Source organism: Astatotilapia calliptera, chromosome 17 (genome assembly GCF_964374335.1).
Source record: "Astatotilapia calliptera chromosome 17, fAstCal68.1, whole genome shotgun sequence".
Classification (NCBI taxonomy): Eukaryota; Metazoa; Chordata; class Actinopteri; order Cichliformes; family Cichlidae; genus Astatotilapia; species Astatotilapia calliptera.
The window spans coordinates 16,327,336-16,349,027 of NC_137438.1; the positions used below are offsets into that span (position 1 = coordinate 16,327,336).

General features: G+C 39.8%; 2 protein-coding genes across 3 annotated transcripts; one reads left to right on the forward strand and one right to left on the reverse strand.

Annotated features, from left to right (window-relative positions):
• The first annotated feature begins 1,602 nt into the window (after window positions 1–1,602).
• sass6 (SAS-6 centriolar assembly protein) lies at window positions 1,603–17,403 on the forward strand. 2 transcript variants are annotated; one of them, XM_026147255.2, is made up of 16 exons: window positions 1,603–1,843; window positions 3,052–3,112; window positions 3,222–3,301; window positions 3,406–3,510; window positions 6,045–6,213; window positions 6,567–6,644; window positions 7,003–7,122; window positions 8,893–9,084; window positions 9,296–9,490; window positions 10,257–10,346; window positions 12,322–12,501; window positions 12,880–12,961; window positions 14,674–14,783; window positions 15,880–15,977; window positions 16,738–16,829; window positions 17,086–17,403. In XM_026147255.2, the coding sequence occupies exons 1-16, from the start codon at window positions 1,782–1,784 to the stop codon at window positions 17,136–17,138; spliced, it is 1,767 nt and encodes a 588-aa protein (XP_026003040.1). In that variant the 5' UTR covers window positions 1,603–1,781; the 3' UTR covers window positions 17,139–17,403. The 2 variants fall into 2 exon arrangements, with proteins under 2 accessions (XP_026003040.1, XP_026003039.1); XM_026147254.2 differs by lacking the exon at window positions 17,086–17,403 and having other exon boundaries at window positions 16,738–16,915.
• A 326-nt stretch (window positions 17,404–17,729) lies between these two features.
• On the reverse strand, window positions 17,730–20,711 carry LOC113009127 (alpha-2-HS-glycoprotein). The gene is made up of 7 exons (XM_080292160.1): window positions 20,370–20,711; window positions 19,904–20,014; window positions 19,659–19,743; window positions 18,915–19,084; window positions 18,713–18,829; window positions 18,339–18,416; window positions 17,730–18,232 (listed from the first exon to the last, which is right to left on the reverse strand). The coding sequence occupies exons 1-7, from the start codon at window positions 20,691–20,693 to the stop codon at window positions 17,837–17,839; spliced, it is 1,281 nt and encodes a 426-aa protein (XP_080148286.1). The 5' UTR covers window positions 20,694–20,711; the 3' UTR covers window positions 17,730–17,836.
• Between the last annotated feature and the right edge of the window lie 981 nt (window positions 20,712–21,692).

Genomic DNA, 21,692 nt, shown 5'->3' on the forward strand with positions numbered 1-21,692 from the left:
AACTGCCCATGAACTGAGAAAAGTCAAGCGTGCAGCTGCCAAGATGCCACTTGCCACCAGTTTGGTCATATTTCAGAGCTGCAACATCACTGGAGTGCCCAAAAGCACAAGGTGTGCAGTACTCAGAGACATGGCCAAGGTAAGAAAGGCTGAAAGACGACCACCACTGAACAAGACACACAAGCTGAAACGTCAAGACTGGGCCAAGAAATATCTCAAGACTGTTTTTTCTAAGGTTTTATGGACTGATGAAATGAGAGTGAGTCTTGATGGGCCAGATGGATGGGCCCGTGGCTGGATTGGTAAAGGGCAGAGAGCTCCAGTCCGACTCAGACGCCAGCAAGGTGGAGGTGGAGTACTGGTTTGGGCTGGTATCATCAAAGATGAGCTTGTGGGGCCTTTTCGGGTTGAGGATGGAGTCAAGCTCAACTCCCAGTCCTACTGCCGGTTTCTGGAAGACACCTTCTTCAAGCAGTGGTACAGGAAGAAGTCTGCATCCTTCAAGAAAAACATGATTTTCATGCAGGACAATGCTCCATCACACGCATCCAAGTACTCCACAGCGTGGCTGGCAAGAAAGGGTATAAAAGAAGAAAAACTAATGACATGGCCTCCTTGTTCACCTGATCTGAACCCCATTGAGAACCTGTGGTCCATCATCAAATGTGAGATTTACAAGGAGGGAAAACAGTACACCTCTCTGAACAGTGTCTGGGAGGCTGTGGTTGCTGCTGCACGCAATGTTGATGGTGAACAGATCAAAACACTGACAGAATCCATGGATGGCAGGCTTTTGAGTGTCCTTGCAAAGAAAGGTGGCTATATTGGTCGCTGATTTGTTTTTGTTTTGTTTTTGAATGTCAGAAATGTATATTTGTGAATGTGGAGATGTTATATTGGTTTCACTGGTAAAATAATTGAAATGGGTATATATTTGTTTTTTGTTAAGTTGCCTAATAATTATGCACAGTAATAGTCACCTGCACACACAGATATCCCCCTAAAATAGCTAAAACTACAAACAAACTAAAAACTACTTCCAAAAACATTCAGCTTTGATATTAATGAGTTTTTTGGGTTCATTGAGAACATGGTTGTTGTTCAATAATAAAATTATTCCTCAAAAATAAAACTTGCCTAATAATTCTGCACTCCCTGTATATGCACAAAAGAGCGTTTTAAGCCTAATCTTAAAAGCAGATCGTGTCTGTCTCCTGAACGCAAACTGGGAGATGGTTCCATAGAAGAGGGCACTGAAAACTGAAGGCTCTCCCTCCCATTCTGCTTTTAAACACTCTTGGAATGACAAGTAAGTCTGAGAGCTGTATTGGAGTCCTTACCATGCTATAAGGTCTTTAAGACAAAACGGGGCCTGATTATTCAAGATTCTTCAAGATTACTCAAGGTAGGACTTACCTACCTGAAAGCAATTTCTATCATTATAGCATATGGCTTTTTAAAACTAAACTAAATGAAATGTATCACACTATCACCGTGTGGGTCGCTGTGTTCTGTTTCCACTGTGGCCAGCAGGTGGCGGTGTCGGTACCAGGCTTCATGTCTGCCGTCCACCATTAAAGCGTAGAACAAAAAAAGGACCATATGTTCCGTTTGTACGGTTGGCGCCTGAAAAGCGCCAAATTGAAAGATACCAAACACTACTGATCCAGCTGACTGATGAAAACCAGCATCACTCAGAAATACTCTGATATACGAACCTTTAACGTTGATCGATGTTCTGACTCGTCACAGCGGCACCGCAGGGAAAGACGGTTTTTGTCATGGAGGAGCTCTTCAACAAAGTGTTGCAGGTTAATGTCAGATGCAGGGACTGCGAGGAAAGGTAAGCCTGTGCACACGGACACGGACGCACTATTTAAACAGCTTGGTTTGAAGTTACACCTGACGAGAAGAATAATTACGGTTATTCTGTCGGCACACACGAAACCTCCCCATCCTGACTGCGGCAAACAGCTGTCGGTCCAATCCAACCGGGGAAAACAAACAAACGTGTTGCACAGACTAATGCAAAGCACGTTAATATTAATCAAATGAATGATAACGCAAAGCGTACTGCAAATCCAAGAGTTTCTCAAGGCAAAGAAATGGGATATTCTTGAATGGTAAAGTTAGTCGGCTGTTCTCAACCCAGCAGCATGTTTTTCAGTTACAGAAGACAACGCTGAGAGATTCAGAGACAAACAGCTGGAGGCCTGGCAGAGCATCTCAAGGCAACATGTAGTGGTGTCCGTGGGTTTGACTTTAGCTTGTCTAATTATGTTTGAGCCTCTGAAAACGGCAGTCTATGTATGCAAACTGCTGTGTGTCCTAAGCAGTTTCTGCAGGTAAACCCCTGAATTAAAACTAAATGTCTTCACTTTAGGTGCATCTGGATTGTTTGATTTAAAATCCACCCTGGTGGGTTACAGAGACAAAATCACAAAAATGTGTCTTTGTCAGAATACTTGTAATGTAAATATACACAATAATGGAAACAGAGTAGAACTTTTTTTTTGTGCATTTTGGGTTTTGGTAACCATTCAAAATTCTTTTACTGTACAAGTGTGCAATTATGCTTCACATACACAAACAGTTGTGAGAGAACACATCTGTATATTGAACCAGATGGTGCTCTGACAGCAATGTTCACTGCAGCAGTACCAGCGAAGTTCTGATGGTAAATTAGACACAGGAAAAGATTACTGGCATAGATGAAAATGAAGGGCGGACACTTAGTGCTAACAGCACAGTGTTTTAATATTTTGGCATACTGAAAGGTAAAGGCAGGTGACATGCTAATGTTGTTAGCAGCCTTCATAAGTTACTTCACATAAGGGTAAGTGAGCCTTTGTGAATGCTGCATGGAAAGCATTGCAGAATCAGAAGCAAGTGTTAGTGTATTTTGCAAACATTTATGGGAAAATGAAACATTTTCATATTCCTGTCTTTATTCTGTTCGTGGATTTTTGAAATGAGGTGAACACTGAAATACAAGTTCACATAGGACTTATTGAGTCACCAAACATCATGTTTAATTGCTTCATTTTACAGAAAAGCAAATATTCGTGTCACAATTGAACTTCAGCTGACAACAAGTCCAGTGCACAAAAGAGTGAGTGGGACGTTTTATCGTTTTAAAATAAAGAGAGAACTATACTATATACTACACTACACTTACATTATATCATTTAACATTTCCTGTTCTTTACATATTACATTAGGATCTTCTAGTACGGATAACAGATGATATAGATCCATATTTTCTCTTCAACCTTGCAATATCAGAAGAGGATTTCCAAAGGTAAGTGTAAAAAGATTTGTATGAAGTAGTGTGTTGTGTTAGAGTTAAGGGACAAAGCATCTTCAATATTAACTAATGTCATTTGTGTTTGAATTGTTGTGTAGCTTGAAAGTCCAACAGGGTCTACTGATCGATTTTGCATCATTTCCTCAGAAGTTTATTGACCTGCTTAACCTGTGCATTTCCGAACAAACGTCAGACAGTCCAAGGTATGAAGAAAACCAACACATGACATCACACTGTTTGAATAAGCTAAGCAAATATATGCCATAAATATATTTTTGTTGTTGTTGTTGTTTTTTTTGGGGGGGGGGGGGGGGGTGTTTTGTTTTATTTTACTTATCTATATATAATTTTTTTTTCTGTAATAATATCTGAATGATCTACATGGGAGAGTATGTATAACTATATCTATGTGTTTCCCCAACACTGTTCATACACGATGTACATACACTACTATTATACACTCAATTTAAAAAAAAAATTAATTTCCTCCTCTGTTTTATTTGAACTATCTCTTCCTATTGGTTAAAATGTTGTTGGAAAAGCAATAAATAAATATTTGAGAAAAAAATTAATGTATTTTATCAGCCAGTGTCATCCCTTCTCAAGTGACGCTGTGATAAAAGTAGACACGATTCTAAGATAAGATAAGATAGAACTTTATTAATCCCTCGGGTGGGTTCCTCTGGGAAATTCGGTTTCCAAAAAGCACAGCACCGACAGAAGTTACAGTTACAGAATGTTTTATATATACACACACACACACACACACACACACACACACACACACACACACACACACACACACACACACACACACTTATATAAATACAGAGACAGATATAAATAAAATATATGAAGGGGATAAATAGGAATAAAAATACAAGTGAATTGCACATTTCAAGTATTGAGTCTATTGCACTGTTGACTATTTACAAAAGTATTGCACAAGGTATTGTACAGTGAGGTGAAGAGGCACTACAGCTTAGTTGTTCCCCCCTCCTTTGTCCTCCTGTCTCCCCTCCCTCTCCCCTCCAGAGAGGAGTTAAACAGTTTGATGGCGTGTGGGACAAAGGAGTTTTTAAGTCTGTTAGTTCTTGTCTTGTGGAGAAGCAACCTGTCACTGAACAGACTCTTCTGATTGTTTATGGCCGTGTGCATGCCCAGCATTGTTCATAATGTCCATCAGTTTCTTTAATGTCCTTTTCTCTGCCACTGTCACCAGAGTGTCCAGCTTCATGCTGACCACAGAGCCCGCCTTCCTGATCAGTTTCTCTAGCCTGGATGAGTCCTTCTTTGCTGTGCTGCTCCCCCAGCACACCACAGCATAGAAAAGTACTCCAGCAACCACTGACTGGTAAAACATCCTCAGGAGCTTCCTGCAGATGTTAAAAGACCTCAGCCTCCTGAGGAAGTACAGTCGGCTTTGGGCTTTTTTATACAGGTGCTCTGTGTTGCATGACCAGTCCAGTTTATTGTCCACCCACAGCCCGAGGTACTTGTACTTGTTGACAACCTCCACCTCCTCCCCCTCTATCTGAACCGGCAGTGGACCTTCTCTGGACCTCCCGAAGTCCACAACCAGTTCCTTAGTCTTTGAGGTGTTGAGTTGCAGGTGGTTTGTGTGACTCCATGCGACAAAGTTCCTCACCAGACTTCTGTACTCCTCTTCCTGATCATCCCAGATACACCCCATGATGGCTGTGTCGTCTGCAAACTTCTGAATGTGGCATAATTCAGAGTTGTAGCAGAAGTCAGAGGTGTACAGGGTGAAGAGAAGAGGGGACAGCACAGTTCCCTGTGGTGCTCCTGTGCTGCTGACCACAGTGTCAGACGTGATGTCCTTCAGCCTGACGTACTGTGGTCTGTTGGTGAGGTAGTCGGAGATCCAAGCCACCAGGCAGGGGTCCACCTCCATCCTGTTCAGTTTTTCCTGAAGCATACAGGGCCGGATGGTATTAAAGGCACTGGAAAAGTCAAGAAACAGGATCCTGACCGTGCCTTTTCCCCCATCCAGGTGTGAGTGGGCTCTGTGTAGGAGGTACAGGATGGCATCCTCCACTCCGACACCCGCCTTGTATGCAAACTGTAGTGGGTCCTGGGGCATGTTGTACCTGTGGTCGGAGGAGGTTGAGGAAGAGCCGCTCTAGAGTCTTCATAAGATGTGACGTCAGTGCCACCGGTCGGAAGTCATTCAGCTCATTGGGCCGGTTCTTTTTGGGGACCGGGACGATGCAGGATGTCTTCCATAGGGCGGGCACTCTCCCCAGTCGCAGACTGAGGTTGAAGACTCGTTGTAGCGGCTCCCCAAGTTCAGCAGCACACGCCTTTAGCATCCTAGGACACACCTTGTCTGGGCCTGCTGCCTTTCTGGGGCGAAGCTTCCTCAGTTGTCTCCTGACCTGGTCCACTGTGACACTGGGAGATGTTTGGGAGGAGGGGAGGGGGGGAGATGTCTTGCTGCTGAGAGAGGGATTGGAGGAGGGGGGTGTCATGGTGTCAGGAAGGGGGGGAAGCGAGGGAGGTAGTAGAGTGGGGAGAGGACTCTGTAGTAAAGGTGAGGGTGAGCCTTGGAATTTGAAATTGGTGAACGATAAAGTTGCTTGCTGCACGTCCCTATGCTCATCATTAAGTATCACTGGAATATTTAAAAACATTACAAATATGTCCTACTGACTTAGTAATTTGAAAGATATAAATTAAACCCTTTTGCACAGACTAACTGTTGTCCTTTCCACAGATTTCTTCTTCATTTGTCATGTCAGTCTCCAGTGCTAGAAGGTCCCGCCAACTTCAGTGTCATAGAGACAAACGCATTTAAGCACCTTAACCACTTGTCTTTACGACTTTCTCAAGCTTCTGACAAAGAGGTTAAAGATTACCTGGCAGTTTGTCTCTCCTCTCTGAAGGTTGGTTCCATTTAGCTTCTTCATACTTTATGCCACTCATCAAAAAAACAACCCTTTAAATAAATACCAAATTTTAATGTTAGTTCATGTAAGTAAAACGTTGTCATGTACATGTTAAGTGTAGTTGTTAATCCCAAAGATGGGAGCTTGTATTGCTTGGGTGGGCTTCATGTTTTCAAGCTTACTTGTATTTTAGCTTTAGTTTAGTTTGATCAGCTGAAGGCAACGTATATATATTATATAAAAACATTTGTTTGAATATAATTGTCTAGTCAAATAATTATTTTGTTTTTCAGAGCAAAACTGAGTTTTAACAGGTTTTGTCATGTTTGTGTCATTTTTTGTTGTTTCAGGCAGAGAAGCATGCCCTAGAAATGAAGCTTAAGACGACTGAAGATGATCTGACCAGGCAGCTGAATTATGCTCAACAGGTGTGCATTATTTTTATTTTTTAAGATATGATACAGCTTACTTACGTACTCAGTTTAGTAGTTCTTGCGTTACAGCAATTAATGTTAAGCGAAACTTTTGTGATTTTTCTTTAATAGAAATTTCAGTTTATTTATTAATAAACTGCCCATTTATTGATTTTTTTCATGTAATTTCTTTTTATTAAACAAAAGTTGAACAATTATTTTGTATGCGGTCAAATATAGCAAGGAAAACTGGAATCTGCAAAGTTGTAATTATCAGATCAACATTTAAAAAGAGTTCCACAAAGCGTTGTCCACGGTGTGTTCTATGTAACTATAACATGCAGCTGAACAAGTGATCATATGTGGATCATAGACGCTGTCTGAGAAGACCAAAGAGTTGGACAAACTGCGCTCAGAGTGGACGACTCAGACCAGCTCGCTGTCCAGCCTTCATTCTCAGGAGCTGCAGCTGGAGAGAGACAAGGCTCTGGAGGCAAGACTTCTCTTTTAATCAGCACAAATTCATCAGCTATGTTTTTAATATGGGTATTAATGTCAAAACAAGCTGTGCACAGCGCCGTGTCTAAGGAAGCTCGGCAGGATAGAAGTTATTTTACCTGACTTGGAGCAAAGAGCAGCTAAAAAAACATATTTGGAGAAAGAGCATCTCTCCACAGATTTGTGATCTGTTTAAAAAAAACATAGTCACACAAGTAAAATGTTATTTCCTAAAAAGTTACAAGGTTTTGTTTAGATTCCAGGTTTTCAATTTTGAGTTGTAGAGTACTATGGTGTGTACATTACTCAGTACTTTGTTGTACTTCTTTATGCCAACGTATCAAACGTAGAAAATGGAAAACAAATCTATTAAACTTTATTAGTTTAAATCATTATAATTCATGAAATTACTTAAAAATAATTGTTCAAAGCAAGTCTACGGAAGAGGATTAGGGCCACTGGAAAAAAAAATCTGAGAAAAAAGTCAGAATTCTGACTTTAATCTCAGAATTCTGAGAAAAAAAAGTCAGAATTCTGACTTTAATCTCAGAATTCAGGAAAAGAAAAAAAAAAAAAGAGAGAGACGTGCCCACTTTTTTTCCCCCAGTGACCCTATTCCTCTTCCGTACAAGTCAGCTCATATTTTAGATGGCAAGTGCTTAAAAAGCATGCGATGTAAATATTTGTGTGGTTATTGTAGGGCTCGAGGTTGACCTAGTCAGGGTCAAATTACTGTGACATTAACACGGAACTTCAGATTAGCTCCCTTAGCTTATGCTACATTTTTGTTAGTTGTGTTTTGCATTTACTACCTTCTTGTATGTAAAGTGGGAGAAATGAACCTTTAAAAGTGATACAAACACGTACTATGTGATCCACGAGTTTAAACTAAGATTTACAAGTGTGTGCAGTGATATGTTTGCATTGTTAATTTTGACAGCAAATTTTAAACTAGTTTTAATCGGTCTTTTGAATAAAGTGTCAATTAGTAGTAGTAGATTTAATCTGATGTTGATTCTGCGACTAAAATATAAAGTGTAGAAGTCGCTTTTTCATCGCTCTACACAGTTTTTTAAAAGCATCTTACGTATATTCATTGACATCTTATGTTGTAAATTTGCCCTCTACAGTCTCTTATTCTTGTTCTTTATTTTATATACTTAGCTTTTTGTCTCAAGCTCTTTCTGCCTGCCACTTCCACGCTGCTGGAACACATGAATTTCCCCAATGAGGGACAATAAAGGATATTTCTGTTCTATTCTGCATGACAGTGTGAAATTTGTCTCAAAACCTCATGTGGGCATGCAGTGTGGTATCGGTGCGTTTCAGGCAATTCGTTCACATGCATTAAATTTTTTAATAGTGAGCGAGAGGGCTGTTACATGTATTTTCAGATTCGTAAGCACTGAAGGATTTATTCAGGTTTATGTGTGCACATTTATGTCGTTTTCCGTGTGATCAGATTTCTTTGTATCTGTTTGTGGATCGGAGCACACATTTGTGAGCCCTCAAAAGTAGAACACAAATCACTGCACACAGTTGTAAATCTTAGTCTATGCTTGTGGGTCGTACCATACAAATTACTAACACTATCCTCTGCATAGTTAACAACCCTGTCACACAATATTAACCACGTGTGGCTTTGTTCTTAGCTCAGTCTCGTGGAAGCAGTCATTTATTTGGAACCTTTGAAACTATAGGGATCAAAAGCAAAGCTAAAGATTGCCCTGCAGAAATGGTTGGAGATTGTTTGTCTGTCTTCCAGTTACAGAGCAGGTTTCAGCAGCAGACAGAGCAGCTTCGTCAGGAGCTGGAGACTGCTCATAAAAAGAGCAGCCATCAGCTTAATAGTCGACTGACAGAGTTGGAGGCCTCGTGCAGAGAACTGACTGAGAAGAAATACAAGAACGAGTCTGCCATCCGAGACCTGAAGATTAAACTAGTTGGTGCAGACGAGGTAAGTGAATGTTTAGGATGAGGAATTATTGCGTCCAGGTGACTTGCTCTTAATGTTTGAAACTTTATTATAATTTGTGTATTGGCAGCAGATATAAATTTCATCCGTCCATCTTCTGTAGATCATCCTATCATGGGGGCAGCGGAAGCCGTGCTGAAAGCTCCCCACAGCAAGAGAATGCTGTTGATTATTTTCTTTCTCTTTCATATAGGAATGCCAGCATTTAAAGCAGCAGGTCCTGTCTCTCAGGAGGGAAAACAGCACCCTGGACGCAGAGGTCCATGAAAAGGACCGTTTGGTGAGCCAGATGCAGATGAGAGTGGCTGTTCTGGAACAGGAGGTCAAAGATAAGGATCAGCTGATGAACCGCACCAAAGAAGTATTGGAAGCCACTCAGCAGCAGAAGGTAAGGAAGCCCTCGGGGACAGGGGGGCATTAAGGATTCAGAATGAGAGAAATGATATGACGTTATGAATAGGAAGTCACCAGGAGTCACCGTGTACAGACGAATGGTTAGACTCAGGATGTCAGTGTTGTGCAATTCAATGTCAATTCAGTTTAATTCATGAATCCTTCTGTCTTGATGCGCGCTCAACCATCCAGGTGTGTAAATCCCAAAAGGTTGATTCTGTTCGTCTGGACGTTGTGTTTTCAGTGGGAGAAATCATCGCTCATCCACTACCAACTCTGCTGCTAACTAACTGTTATGCAGAAAATAAACATCTGTGTCAGACTGGTCCAACTTTTATGTTGGAAGTCATAACTGGTGACAAGACTTGGTATACGGTCTCAAAGCCCCGAGAATGCCTCGGGGTTGTTTTGTTTTTTTACTATGAGAGTATAAGTGAGGTATTTGGTTGTGATGTCCGGAGGCATCTGAGGAAGAACATGTGACGCAGAGAACCTGAAATGAAGTGAACATGCAACAACTGCAACATACTAACAAACACAGCATGTTTGAAAGGTAGATGTGTTTTTGGAATCGCCTACAAAAACTTTGTTCATCAAAATAAAATTCAAGTTGACAAGCTGCTGTTTTTAGACTTACACACATGGCGGCCAAATTTAAATCAGGATTGTTCATCAAGCCTTCAAGGTTTTTGTTTTTTGTTTGTTTGTTTAATAAAATTTTGCCCTTCTGATATTTTTAACCAGCTTGCTTTTTGTTATAGGAATCAGTGGAAGAAAATGCAGAAAGTAAGGAACTTCAGATTCGAAAACTTGAAGCTACGGTGAAATCACTTTCTGAGGAGCTGATAAAGGTTTGTCAGTTTGTGTGTTTGTGTTCAAAACTCACAGTTTTTATCCTTCAAGCTCAAGTCCTTGGGCCTTGGAGCACAGAATCTTTGCTATATCTTCTAGACAGAGATCTTTGATGTTGTTTAGGGATCTGCTGGAACCACTGGCACAGTTTGGGGTCACTGCCTCAAGTGCCTCCTCGGTTAGCACGGGGACCACTGCTGCCTTGACCTTCCACATATTGGGGTCTTGGCAGTGCATAGGTTCGTCAGTCTAGTCTTACATTCTCGAGTGACTTCTCTGTCTACCAGTCGCTGGTGTTTTTGCTCCTTGGTATTTGGTACTGGGACCGATCCATTCTTGGGGATCCTTGGGATCAAGATATTCCAGTCTTCGGGTAGCCATTCTGGGCGTCTCAGTCATTAGCCATTGTTTTGTATTTTATATTTCAAGCACTCAAGACTTTTATATAAAAGGTTTTGGAGAAGATTTCAGACATGCATCTGAATGGAGGTTTTAAGGTTGTTGTTTTTTTTTATTTCACATATGTAAATCTAAATAATGAAATATATTTTAAACAGAAAACGAAGTAGAAAAAAATCTAATTGCTACTAATATCTCTGATATATACGTGCTCAAAAAGGAGTAGGATGAAGTTTACACTTTCTTTTTAGTCCTTCCCCGCTCACATTCACTCCTGTGGGGAATTTAAAATCACAGATTGACCTGTGCATGTCTTTGGACTGTGGGAGGAAGCCGGAGTACCCGGAGAAAACCCATGCAGACATGAGGCAAACATGCAAACTCCACAAAGTAAGGCAGTGGCCAGATGGTGGATTTAAACCCAGGAATGTGAGGCAGCAGTGCTAACCACTGCGCCACCGTGCTAGCCCTGCATCAGATTGGCACCTGTCCAGGGTGTACCCTACCTTTTACCCTATGGTAGCTGGGATAGAGAATGGATGATGGATAATTTTATATAATAATGCTGTTTAATAAATGATAACTCAGTCTTCCTTGATATAACATATAATCAGAAAATATAAATAACTATTTATGAGTCACAGTACAAAGTCAGAGAACCTCCCTTTGACTTTGACCTTTGGCTGTAATTGAGAGTATTTCTGTATTTTCCATGTAATTTTATGTGCCATATTAAATGTAATTAAAAATTAATTTTACATTTTTTGACAGATGAATGCAGTTAATCTTTAAAACACTGGTTTTCATTTTAGAAAGCACAATCAGCAGTTCAACTTAAAAGACCTGTTTTTTCTTTTTAAAATCTTTATTGTTGCTCATTAACAAGAAAAAAGTATTTTTTATCCAGTTAATCGATAGAATACTCGATTACTAAAATAAATGGTAGTTCCAGCCCTTGGCAGTGCTTTCGCAGCCTGTAGGGAGCAATGAATAGCCCATCTACCTGCAGTGAGCCAGTTGGAGGCGATGGTTGTAGCTGTGGGCGACTCTTGTTTGTGCTGTTGATGGTCTTCCAGCCAGCTGCATAGAAGAGCAAAGTTATAACAGATGAACAGATGCGCTGAAAAGAATGAAGACGTGTCCCCTGTAGCTGTTACGTGTGCTTTTCATTATCTCTTTTCTGGTCTTTGATGTTTTTCATGCTTCTTCCGTTCCCTGTAAGCTCCAGAACAAGAGACGTGCACCACTCCCTTTTCTGGTTCACTTCTCACCCAACAGCATTCAGCCTACTTAGTTTGGGGGGGACTACACAGGACCATGTTTTCAAAGCTTGAGAACTTTTCTCCCCATGCAAATGGGCACAACCACTGTAGTATAAAATGAGCAATATGCAGGAATGCCCTACACAGTGAACCACATCCTGTTTTATAGGGTGTTACTCATACTGATATTGGTTGCTTTGGAAAGAAAGTGAACGGACTGCATCTCTGTTATAGGGAAAAAATAGAAGTTGTGAGTTTTGAAAATGATCAACTCCTCTTTTTGATCTATCCTTTTTTTCTTTTATACATACAGGCTAACGGTATCATTAAGAAGCTGCAAGGAGAAGTTCGAACCTTAGTAGGAAAAATAAAAGTCAAAAACACTGTGACAGTGTCGCAGGAAAAGATTCTCCAGGAAACTTCAGAGAAACTTCAGAGTGTTGAAAAGGATCTACAAAGCGCTCAGCAGCAGCTCAACACTAAGGAAGAACAGGTATGTCACAGACTGAAGCCTTTTCTTTTGGTAAAGCAGTAAAGGAGATCTCATCAGTCAAACCAGTAAATCAGTACAAGTACTTTAAAAAAATACAAAAAGAAAAAGTACAGTACTGTGTGAACTGTGTCCTTTTAAATGCAAGTGAGCATAAAATAAAATAACAACCTGAACTATCGATACTAGGCGAGATGGATCCGTCCTTTCATGTCATTCTGTCTCTGCCATCCAAATGTCAGAGCAGAAATTGAGACTTATTAGACCAGGCGTTGTTATTCCAATATTCTGCTGTCCAGATTTGGTGAGCCTGTGTGAAATGTAGCCTCAGGTTCCTGACAAGAATAACAACCAGTGCAAAATATTCTTTTTATTTTTCAGATTTTAAAATTAAATGAGCAGTTGGAGGCCACGGTACAGAAGCTAAATGAAACCAAAGAAGTGCTGAAAACTAATGAGAATGGTAAGGAAGCTAGTCCTGTTCAATGGACCCTCTGAAAACTGACTTTCATGTCTTCAAAATCGTTAAGGTTTACAAATCCAGCAAAGCTTCTCAATCCATCAGTGTTTATGGAGTCCACTTCCATATGGCGACGTACACTACAACTACATTTTATTTATATAGCGCTCGTTAACAACAACAGTTGTGATTTGGCAATATTAGAAACACCAACAATCACACAACCATTAGCAAGAAATTGATGACAGTGGGAAGGACCAGGCTCAGCCATCTGCAGAGAGATGGGGGGGGGGAGGGGAAACTATAGATGAGTGAAGAAGAAACACTATGTCTTTGCTTAGCCAGATTAATTAAATAGCATCTTATTTCTTAGTGTAAACTTTGTGAGCTTTATCCAAAGCACAATCTGTTGATTCACCCGCTAATTGTATTCACAGTGATTTGCCTGCCTAGCCTAGCTTAGCTTGTAGCCAACTCGCTAGCAGCATGGCCTCTATACCTGTCCCTCCTGCAGTTTCCTGCTCAGTGTGTCAGATATTTAGTTACTCCTCTGCCTCCTTTTGTAATAACAATACTTGTAGTAAATGTAGCCTTTTTGCAGCTTAGGCTGACCTCACTTCAGACCCTTGAAAAGACATAGTTGTCTTCCAGGGGCCAGAGCAGGTGACATTCAGGGAAATTTTTAAACTGCTGGTTAAAGTTAAATGTACATTTTGTAAAATTATAATTCACGTCAACAGTAATGACACCTGGTTGCATCAATCGAAGGTAACTAAATGAATATTGAATTGGGGACTAACTTTACCAAAACAATCTTGGGCTTAGTCATTTTCTCTGGTACCCTCCTTAATCGGACCAGGAGTGACATTTTTAGGCACTTATTTCCCTTTGATTGCTGGCTGTCTGAGTAGTAAAAAATCAGTGGGCTCTAAGAATGATTGGGAAACTTTCAAGTCACCTTTATTTAAATAGCACATTTAAAAGACATCAAGTGTCGGCCAAAGGGCTGAACAGAGGGATGATATGATAAAAAAGAATTAAAAATGTACACAAGCACACATACGTGAACATAAAATACATGTATACGTATACTCATGCAAACATCATCCAATGAGAAGACCAGAATAGCTAAAACAGAATAAAAGTGGTGTCAGAGAGATCTGAAAGCCTTGGAAAATAGTATTCAGATTCTATTTGATGACTTCCAAGGACAACGAGGATTCAGGGGAAATCCAGTCTTTTTAGACAGCATCCACCCCATTGTGGATGGAGGAGCTCTCATTTCTAGAAATCTGGACAAATTTATTAAAACCCCCAGAACATGATGGGTTGGGACAAAGCAACAGAGATTCATTTGTCTTACACGCCTCTCTGCAGCTTCTCTCCAAAACCCATCCCCTTAGATGCTGCGTCTGCCTCCTTCTGAGTCCCTGTTTATACATGAATCAACAAATTGATTTACATTTTGTCATTATGGAATATTGTCTGTAGAATTTTGAGGTGAAAAATGAATTGATTCCATTATTGAATAAGTCATAACATAAAAAACATTCTTTCCAGATGCACTGTGAGTATCTGCTCCTTGCCTTGGCTGCCTTGATAAATGTGTGAATGACAAATAATTTGTATTGTGAATAGCAATCTCATTCACATTATGAAAGTTGCTATTTAAGTGTAGCACATTTACTAGTGTGTTTATTTTCATTTTACCACAGTTATAAATTGGCTTAACAAGCAGCTAAATGAAAAGCAGCTGTCCAGAAAAGCACGGGGTCTGGAATCACTGGAGAATCCTGCAGTCTCAACCACAACAGCAGGACTTGGGGTAGGTGACAACATACTGATGGTGTTTATTCTTCATCCTTCCTCTTAGATATTACTACAAGCTTCATTCCTATTGTGCCATTCAGCTCAATATAAATATGTTTTGTGTCATTGAGTGAGAGATTATGGCAGTAAGAGACGGCAAAGCAAGAAAATTTCAATTTGGTCAGTTTCTTTCTTGAAGCAATGCTTGTTGGCAATAAATGTTATATTGTTGGAAAGCCTGTGTAATTGCTGTTACACTAAATGGTGTGTGAGAAAAATGCATTTGCAGGTTGAACAGCAGCACTGGGCATGTGGGTTGCGCCACATTTATTAGATTGGGTGATTGAAGTCTGAGACATATCGGCATTTAGCAATTTATTCATTCAACAAAAAGGGGCCTCAGTAGCATGTGGAAGGACCGTACACAGCCACAACAGCCTGGCACCACCTGCACCACCTCCTTATGCCGGTCACCTGCTCAGTCACACACCTATATGGAATGGCATCCCATTCTTTTTTGTACGCTACTTAATTACGCACAGAAGACAGTAATTTATTAACTATTCATTATATTAGATTCGAACTTCTCCATTAAATGACCTGAAACGAATTGTCATTTAACAATATACACATCAACATGAGCCTATGAACCTAATAATCCACCCTGGAAGTAATAAATGCAGAAAAGATTTGGTGGGTTTTTCGTGGGTTTGACCAACAAATGCATTATTCACAAGAAGCATTGTTACAATAAAGAAATAATCAATTCAAAACAATCACGTCTAGTTTAACATAAGCTTAGAGAATGACGGGATGCCTGAGAAAGAGAAGTAGCGTACTGGGACAAATGTTTAAGAAAGCAGGTGAAGAGCTGTAGTAACTACAGAGAGAGAAAGCTGCGCCAAGGGAAAGAGTTGTTGAAGCTAAGTTAATAAGAGGGGCGATGATCAGTGAGCAGCAGTTTGCTTTCAGAGTGCTGATGGAGAAGTAGAGAGAAGGTCTGAAGGGGCTTCACTGTGTCTTTGTGCAACAGTCTTATGTTTGCACATTATAGCAGATCAACAGCACTAACACCACCTGAAGATATCTCTGTATTTTTTCTGGCACTTCAGTTTTATCCTCAGACAGCCAAACCTGTTGTATCTCCCATGGCGGCTGCTGGGATCAATCTTACTGATGAGCATCTCGGGAAGTCATCAAACAGACAGATGTGAGTTTGTTGACTTAGTATGACTGAGTATACATTACACTCAAAGACAAATGAGCCAAAGTAAAACTGTGCAATTTATAAAATGTATTATCTTTGAGTAATGGAAGTATTTAGACACATTTATTGATATATGTTATTTTTTTATTGGTATTCATTTATTGTAATTAATCTCATATCAAATGTGAATATAAAGAAAAAAATGTTAGTATAACTGAATTTAGTGCACTTCTCAGACATGGGTTGGGTCTAGCTCAGGAGGCAGAGCAGGTCATGTACTAATTGGAAGCACTACACCGGTGAAAATCCAGGAAGTGGACATTGAGATAGTGGACTCTTATAGGTACCTGGGTGTTCACCTGAATAATAAGCACTGTTTTATGCAGGTATAGGCACAAAATCTCACTAACTTTCCTGTAAAAGTTTGCTACAGATACTATCTGGTCCATTTCTGTCTGATATTGTACTTTTGTGTACAAATGAAATACACTTCCCTATCATTATAGCTGTCTCTCTTGCTTTAGCAGGGAAGGAAGAAGTTTAAGGTCTCTATCCAGGCTGATAAATGTGTTTCTTTATAGCAGTATGCAATTTACAGCAGTTATATATTTAAAATGATTTTGATTCCACGACAATACCAGTGGTAGAACAACAAACTCTTTTTGTTTGTTTGCTTTAAATGTTCATTGTGAATATGTCTCTTTGGTCAGGAATGCAAAGTGATTTTGTGTTCCTCAGGCTTGTGTTTTCTCTTTGTCCTTAGTGGAGACTCTGCTGGTCTGGATTCGAAGTACTTTGAGAAGAGAGATGATTGCATCTCGATCTATGGTCTTTCATCTAATCCACGTCAAAGAGGTAAAAGCGCTCATCTTTTAAAGATCAGCATCTACCACATATTAATTTCAGTGCGTCAAGTTTTTCATTTCATGGCTTAGTAGTGTAACTCTTTTTTTTTTTGGGATGCAGCAGTAAATCTGTGGGGCAACAACGCTAATTTAGGTGCCTTTAAAAAAAAAAATACGAAGAAAAAATTGTTTTTTTGATTGAGATGCTGAATGCGTGTGATAATAAGTAACAGTAATTTGATTCTGTTTGCTTGCTTTGTGTTCAGAGTTTCCTCAGAGTACAAAGCCATCTATAGCTTCAGCTTACTTCTCTGCATAAAACAGAAGTTTCAGGATCTGCAGAAAGATTACAATGGAAATGGACTTAAAACCATCAAGTCACGTCTTCGGCTCTTGTACAAAACTGCTACTGTTGCATTAAATAAATTTGTTTTAATGAGTGATTCTTATGGTTAATTCTAGTGATCACTGAGAATGTATTATTGTATGTGAAATAAAATTGTTCTGTTTTTCTTATGTTTTTGCCCCAAACTGTGCTTTACTGTATACAGTGTACTCTTGAATAAACAACTTTTCCAGTCTCACTTCATTTCTGGATATCTTAAAATTGATCCAATATCGCATTTAGTATAATGTCCAAAATAAAAATATGTGCTTTCTGCTGGGGTTTTTTGTGTTTAGTAATATTCTATCCTCAAATCAGTTTACCTTCAATTTACAAAATGTGAACCATACACCAACCATTGTACATATAGATTCGCATTTGATACCTTTGCCCATAGCTGAGTGCATCATTGCTGCTGCCAGCATCATAATGGAATTAAATAGATGCCAAATCAAACCAAACTTCAGAACTGCTGTTCTGAGTCTGCTGATTCTCAGAAATAACAATCATTGTGCTTACTCCAGCTTCAAGTAGTCAACACCTCGATGGTTTATTTTGTATGCACTATATTTTGGCACATTGCATGCAGAACAACCATGTTCTTTATTTGGCAATGTTCAGCTAATTCTGGATTAGTTGTGTGGGCGGTGAGGAAGAGGCCAGGGGCAAATAGGGTGGAGAGCTGGGTCAGGATTGACTAGGAATCCGTGACATGGATGAAAGCGCCGTAGGGGGTGAAATGACCCTTTACCCTTGCCACCAGTAGGAGGAGGGCCATGACCATGGTCGTGAGCATGTGGAGGGCGTCCTCCTTTGTCAGCATGTGGAGGGGGGCCACGACCATGGTCGTGAGCATGTGGAGGGCGTCCTCCTTTGCCAGCATGTGGAGGGGGGCCATGACCATGGTCGTGAGCATGTGGAGGGGGGCCACGACCATGGTCGTGAGCATGTGGAGGGGGGCCACCATGACCATGTGGATGACGTCCACAGACAGGCTCCTTCTCACCAGGCCCAAGGGCAGTGGTGTTCTGTTGAGAACAAAGACAACAAATGCAAGAGTTGTTTTTTTGTTGTCGTTTCTTAATAAGTTGCCATAAAAAAGGAAATTTATTGCAAAGCTGCTGTTGGTCTCACCTCTGCAGGATAGAAATCACACTCAGTGGACAGGAGTCCATTTTGACTGGAGTAAGATGAACGGCAGAAAGCATGACGCTTTAAAAAAGGAAGGATATATACAATGAGAGAACTAACAGGAATAAGGCATAAAAAAGGTATTTGTCATTTAGGGATTAGAAATGCTGGTTATCTGTATTGTTTGTATTTGATTTAATACTTCTTACAACTGTGCAGTAAATCGCTTGTTACTCTTTAACATTGTGATATAATTTTAATGGGATGTGGTACTCATGATCTCACTGAATACACACAGCTAAACACTTGACTAATTTTAGTACACAGCATATCAAAATGTGGCTCAGGATTTTCTGAAGTGTATGAGTTGTACTTACAGCTCTGTTAGGACAAAGTGGAATGCATGCCTCAATTACGATTCTAGAGCCCATTGGGCAATGAGTCTCCACAAGTGCAAACTCAGGATAGTAGTTCATTCCTAATCCCATTATGTACTACAAGAAAAGAAAGTGTAAAGTTAAACAATGACTGATCTTATGAGTTCACAAAGAGGGGGAGGAAGAAAAGGATCCTCTGTACCCCAGATGATATCCGCCCCACTTCCTTCAAGATGTAGTAATGCTGGTTACTGGTGTTCTTGTTGAATTCTGCTGTCGCTTCACGAACAGACTTGAGACCTTCAGAGTTGTTGAGAGGCAGCAGCACAGGACAGTCAGGGCAGATGCGTACCATCTCCAAGTTAGTTTTTTCTGCAAACACACAAAGAATTGTACTGAGTGTACGTTCAGAGGATTCCAAAAGTCACTCGCTGAGGCTCTTTAGCGTTTTCTGTCAAATATTCTCCCTTGCAGTCTTTCACAAGATAATGAACTTCTCCCCATGTTTACTTCCTAAAGACTCCTCTTCACTAGGATGCTTGTTTGAAATTATTTTTCAATCGTGAGTTTCTTCATTGTATTTTTTTAGCGTTACACACAAAGTATTTTGTCACCCTTGTCCCAACTTTTTTGAGACATGTTAAATGATTTAAATTCTAAATAAGCATTTTTTTAAACTAAACTTAATGCCACAGTTTTAATATTTGCTATTAGTGTACTGCTTTTACAAATGCTGTTTTTTATCTGCAGTCAAACTTAAATGACAAATTATGAAAAATGAGGAAGTTTGGCCAAAGTCTGTCTTTGGCCACATCGAGTGTGTTTTTGAACAGGCAGACCAACAGCCTTGGAGTAACAAGTAATCAAAAATGATCGTATTTGATCATATCTACAGTAGCATCTTCTCAGTGAAATGGTGAACAGCTATGATGCAGAGAGAGCCCACCTTGTCGTGTGTCACATTCATATTTGGTTATGTCGGCATCACCATCTTTTATAGTCATCAACACAGTGCAGTTGGCCTTCACTGCCTTCAGAGAAACACAGAGAATGCAGTTTTATTTCATAACATCACTGAAGTAACTTTGCATAATTTGGCCAGATTAGCACGTCCACCTTCTGACCAGAGGTGAATGTTGCATGAAGTCAGTGCAGGCAGGTGGATTAAGCAAACAGCTGCTTTGCATTTACCCGCTCTCCCATGCCACGTATTTCACAGTCCTCAAAGGGTTTCGGGTTGATAGTGTGGCATTTTGTTTCCCGAAGATCCAGCTGCAACTTTACGTTACATCCACCATCAACCTGGAAAGAGCAGAGAGTAAGACTGTCATTCATATTTACTGATGCAGTTTCCTACATCACCACAGGAACACCATGACAGACTTTAAGGATTTTTTGTCATGAAAAGCTAATGTTTGGAAAACTACAATAAACATTAATAATTTTTTTTTTTTAAAAAAGAAAAACATTTCAAAAGAATTGTGGACTTGGATTTGTCACTCACTATGCTTTTATAGAACTGCTACTGTTTTTTCTACTCTCTTCTATTGTTTAAGTTTTGTCCCGCTTGTTGTTTATTATCTCTTTGCTCCTCTTGCCAAAGTGGAAATACTCAAATGTGAACTGCAAATGCGCACATTTACTGCTACTATCATACCTGTTCCACACTGTTCCCTTGAACTTCATGCAGTCTGAACTTGTAGCCATGGTCGTGATGCTCATTGATGTGATGCACTGCCTTCTCTGCTGCCGCCGGACCGTTACCTTCACTGCATGTTAGTGGCTCCAAACCTGGGGCAGCGCTGCAAAGCAGGACTGCTGCCGAAAGAAGTGTCAGGACTCGTAACGTCCTCATGGTACCGCAGAGAAGACTGGAGCAGGCCACTATTACGGGGCTGTTATATAGAGTGGATTGGTTAACATATGTCAGTGGGTTAGGAAATAAATGATAAATAAATAGAAGCGACCACAAGACAAACATGAACTTTAATCAGAGGAGCTCAGCATATTTTGAAATGTTTACCGAACCAGTCAGTTTCATCACACTTCGTACACAGTCGATATTTAAACTGAAGGATGTTATTGTAGGATTTTTAGCAGCTGCAGATCTTACATTTTGTTTTTTGCTCATCATTGCAATCAAAATGTTTGAAAAGAGTTCAGATTTGGCCCAACTTTGTTCATTTGATTTGTGTTTGGAATAAACCAGGGTAGCTGTTTAAACATTACTTCTATCCTAAGTTTGGCACAAGGACATGGATCTTTATCCTTTTAAGGGGTTTCCACACCCTTAAAAGTACTTAATAAAACTTTTTTGTTTCTTTTCTTTTTGTTATTTATTTTGGTTGTAAGAGGTTAAGCATATTTTTATCATTTCATTCAAATGCCAGAACACCGAGAGAGTTTTTTGTTATTTTACACCCAATGACCCAAGAGAACTCTTTAGATCAAAATAGCTTCAGACAAACTTTTACCCAGCAATGCTACAGCGTTTTTTCAAGTATAGGTGGATTACATCAAGCTGGAGGTGGTAAAAAAACATCCATGGCCAGATTTATTGCTTAATTTACTAAGAATAATAAAAAACAACAACAACAAAAAAACAAAAAAACTATTGTAATGAAGATTCAAGAAAGTGAAAAGTATAGAAGCACTTTGCATTCTCATCAGAAAAGCACCATTTAAGTGCCAGTCAGCATACTAATTACTGCAAACGTATTTGTGTGACTTTCACATTTAGAATGCAGAATTTGGTTATTTCAAAAAACCATACAAAGAAATTTGCTAAAGTTTGCGAAATGCAATTTACTGCTATTTACATCAACAGGCAAAGTGTTGATGTGTTGATTTACCACAGGACTAAAAGATTAACACTTTTCCACTTAACATGGCTGATAATTCTTATCAGCACAAGCATAATCATCAAAAGCGTACCAAATCTTTGAGTCGGGCCAGTTATTTAGTATTAATGGAATTTTGA

What these genes read in the sequence shown, in the direction of transcription:
- sass6 (XM_026147254.2), top strand. Translation starts at nt 1,782, where the DNA reads ATGGAGGAGCTCTTCAACAAAGTGTTGCAGGTTAATGTCAGATGCAGG. An exon ending in TTTGTCTCTCCTCTCTGAAG is followed by an intron (nt 6,214 to 6,566) that starts GTTGGTTCCATT and finishes TTGTTGTTTCAG; the next exon opens with GCAGAGAAGCATGCCCTAGA. An exon ending in GCTGAAAACTAATGAGAATG is followed by an intron (nt 12,962 to 14,673) that starts GTAAGGAAGCTA and finishes ATTTTACCACAG; the next exon opens with TTATAAATTGGCTTAACAAG.
- LOC113009127 (XM_080292160.1), bottom strand. Translation starts at nt 20,693, where the DNA reads ATGTTTGTCTTGTGGTCGCTTCTATTTATTTATCATTTATTTCCTAAC. An exon ending in AAGGGAACAGTGTGGAACAG is followed by an intron (nt 20,015 to 20,369) that starts GTATGATAGTAG and finishes TGCTCTTTCCAG; the next exon opens with GTTGATGGTGGATGTAACGT. An exon ending in TGAATGTGACACACGACAAG is followed by an intron (nt 19,085 to 19,658) that starts GTGGGCTCTCTC and finishes GTGTGTTTGCAG; the next exon opens with AAAAAACTAACTTGGAGATG.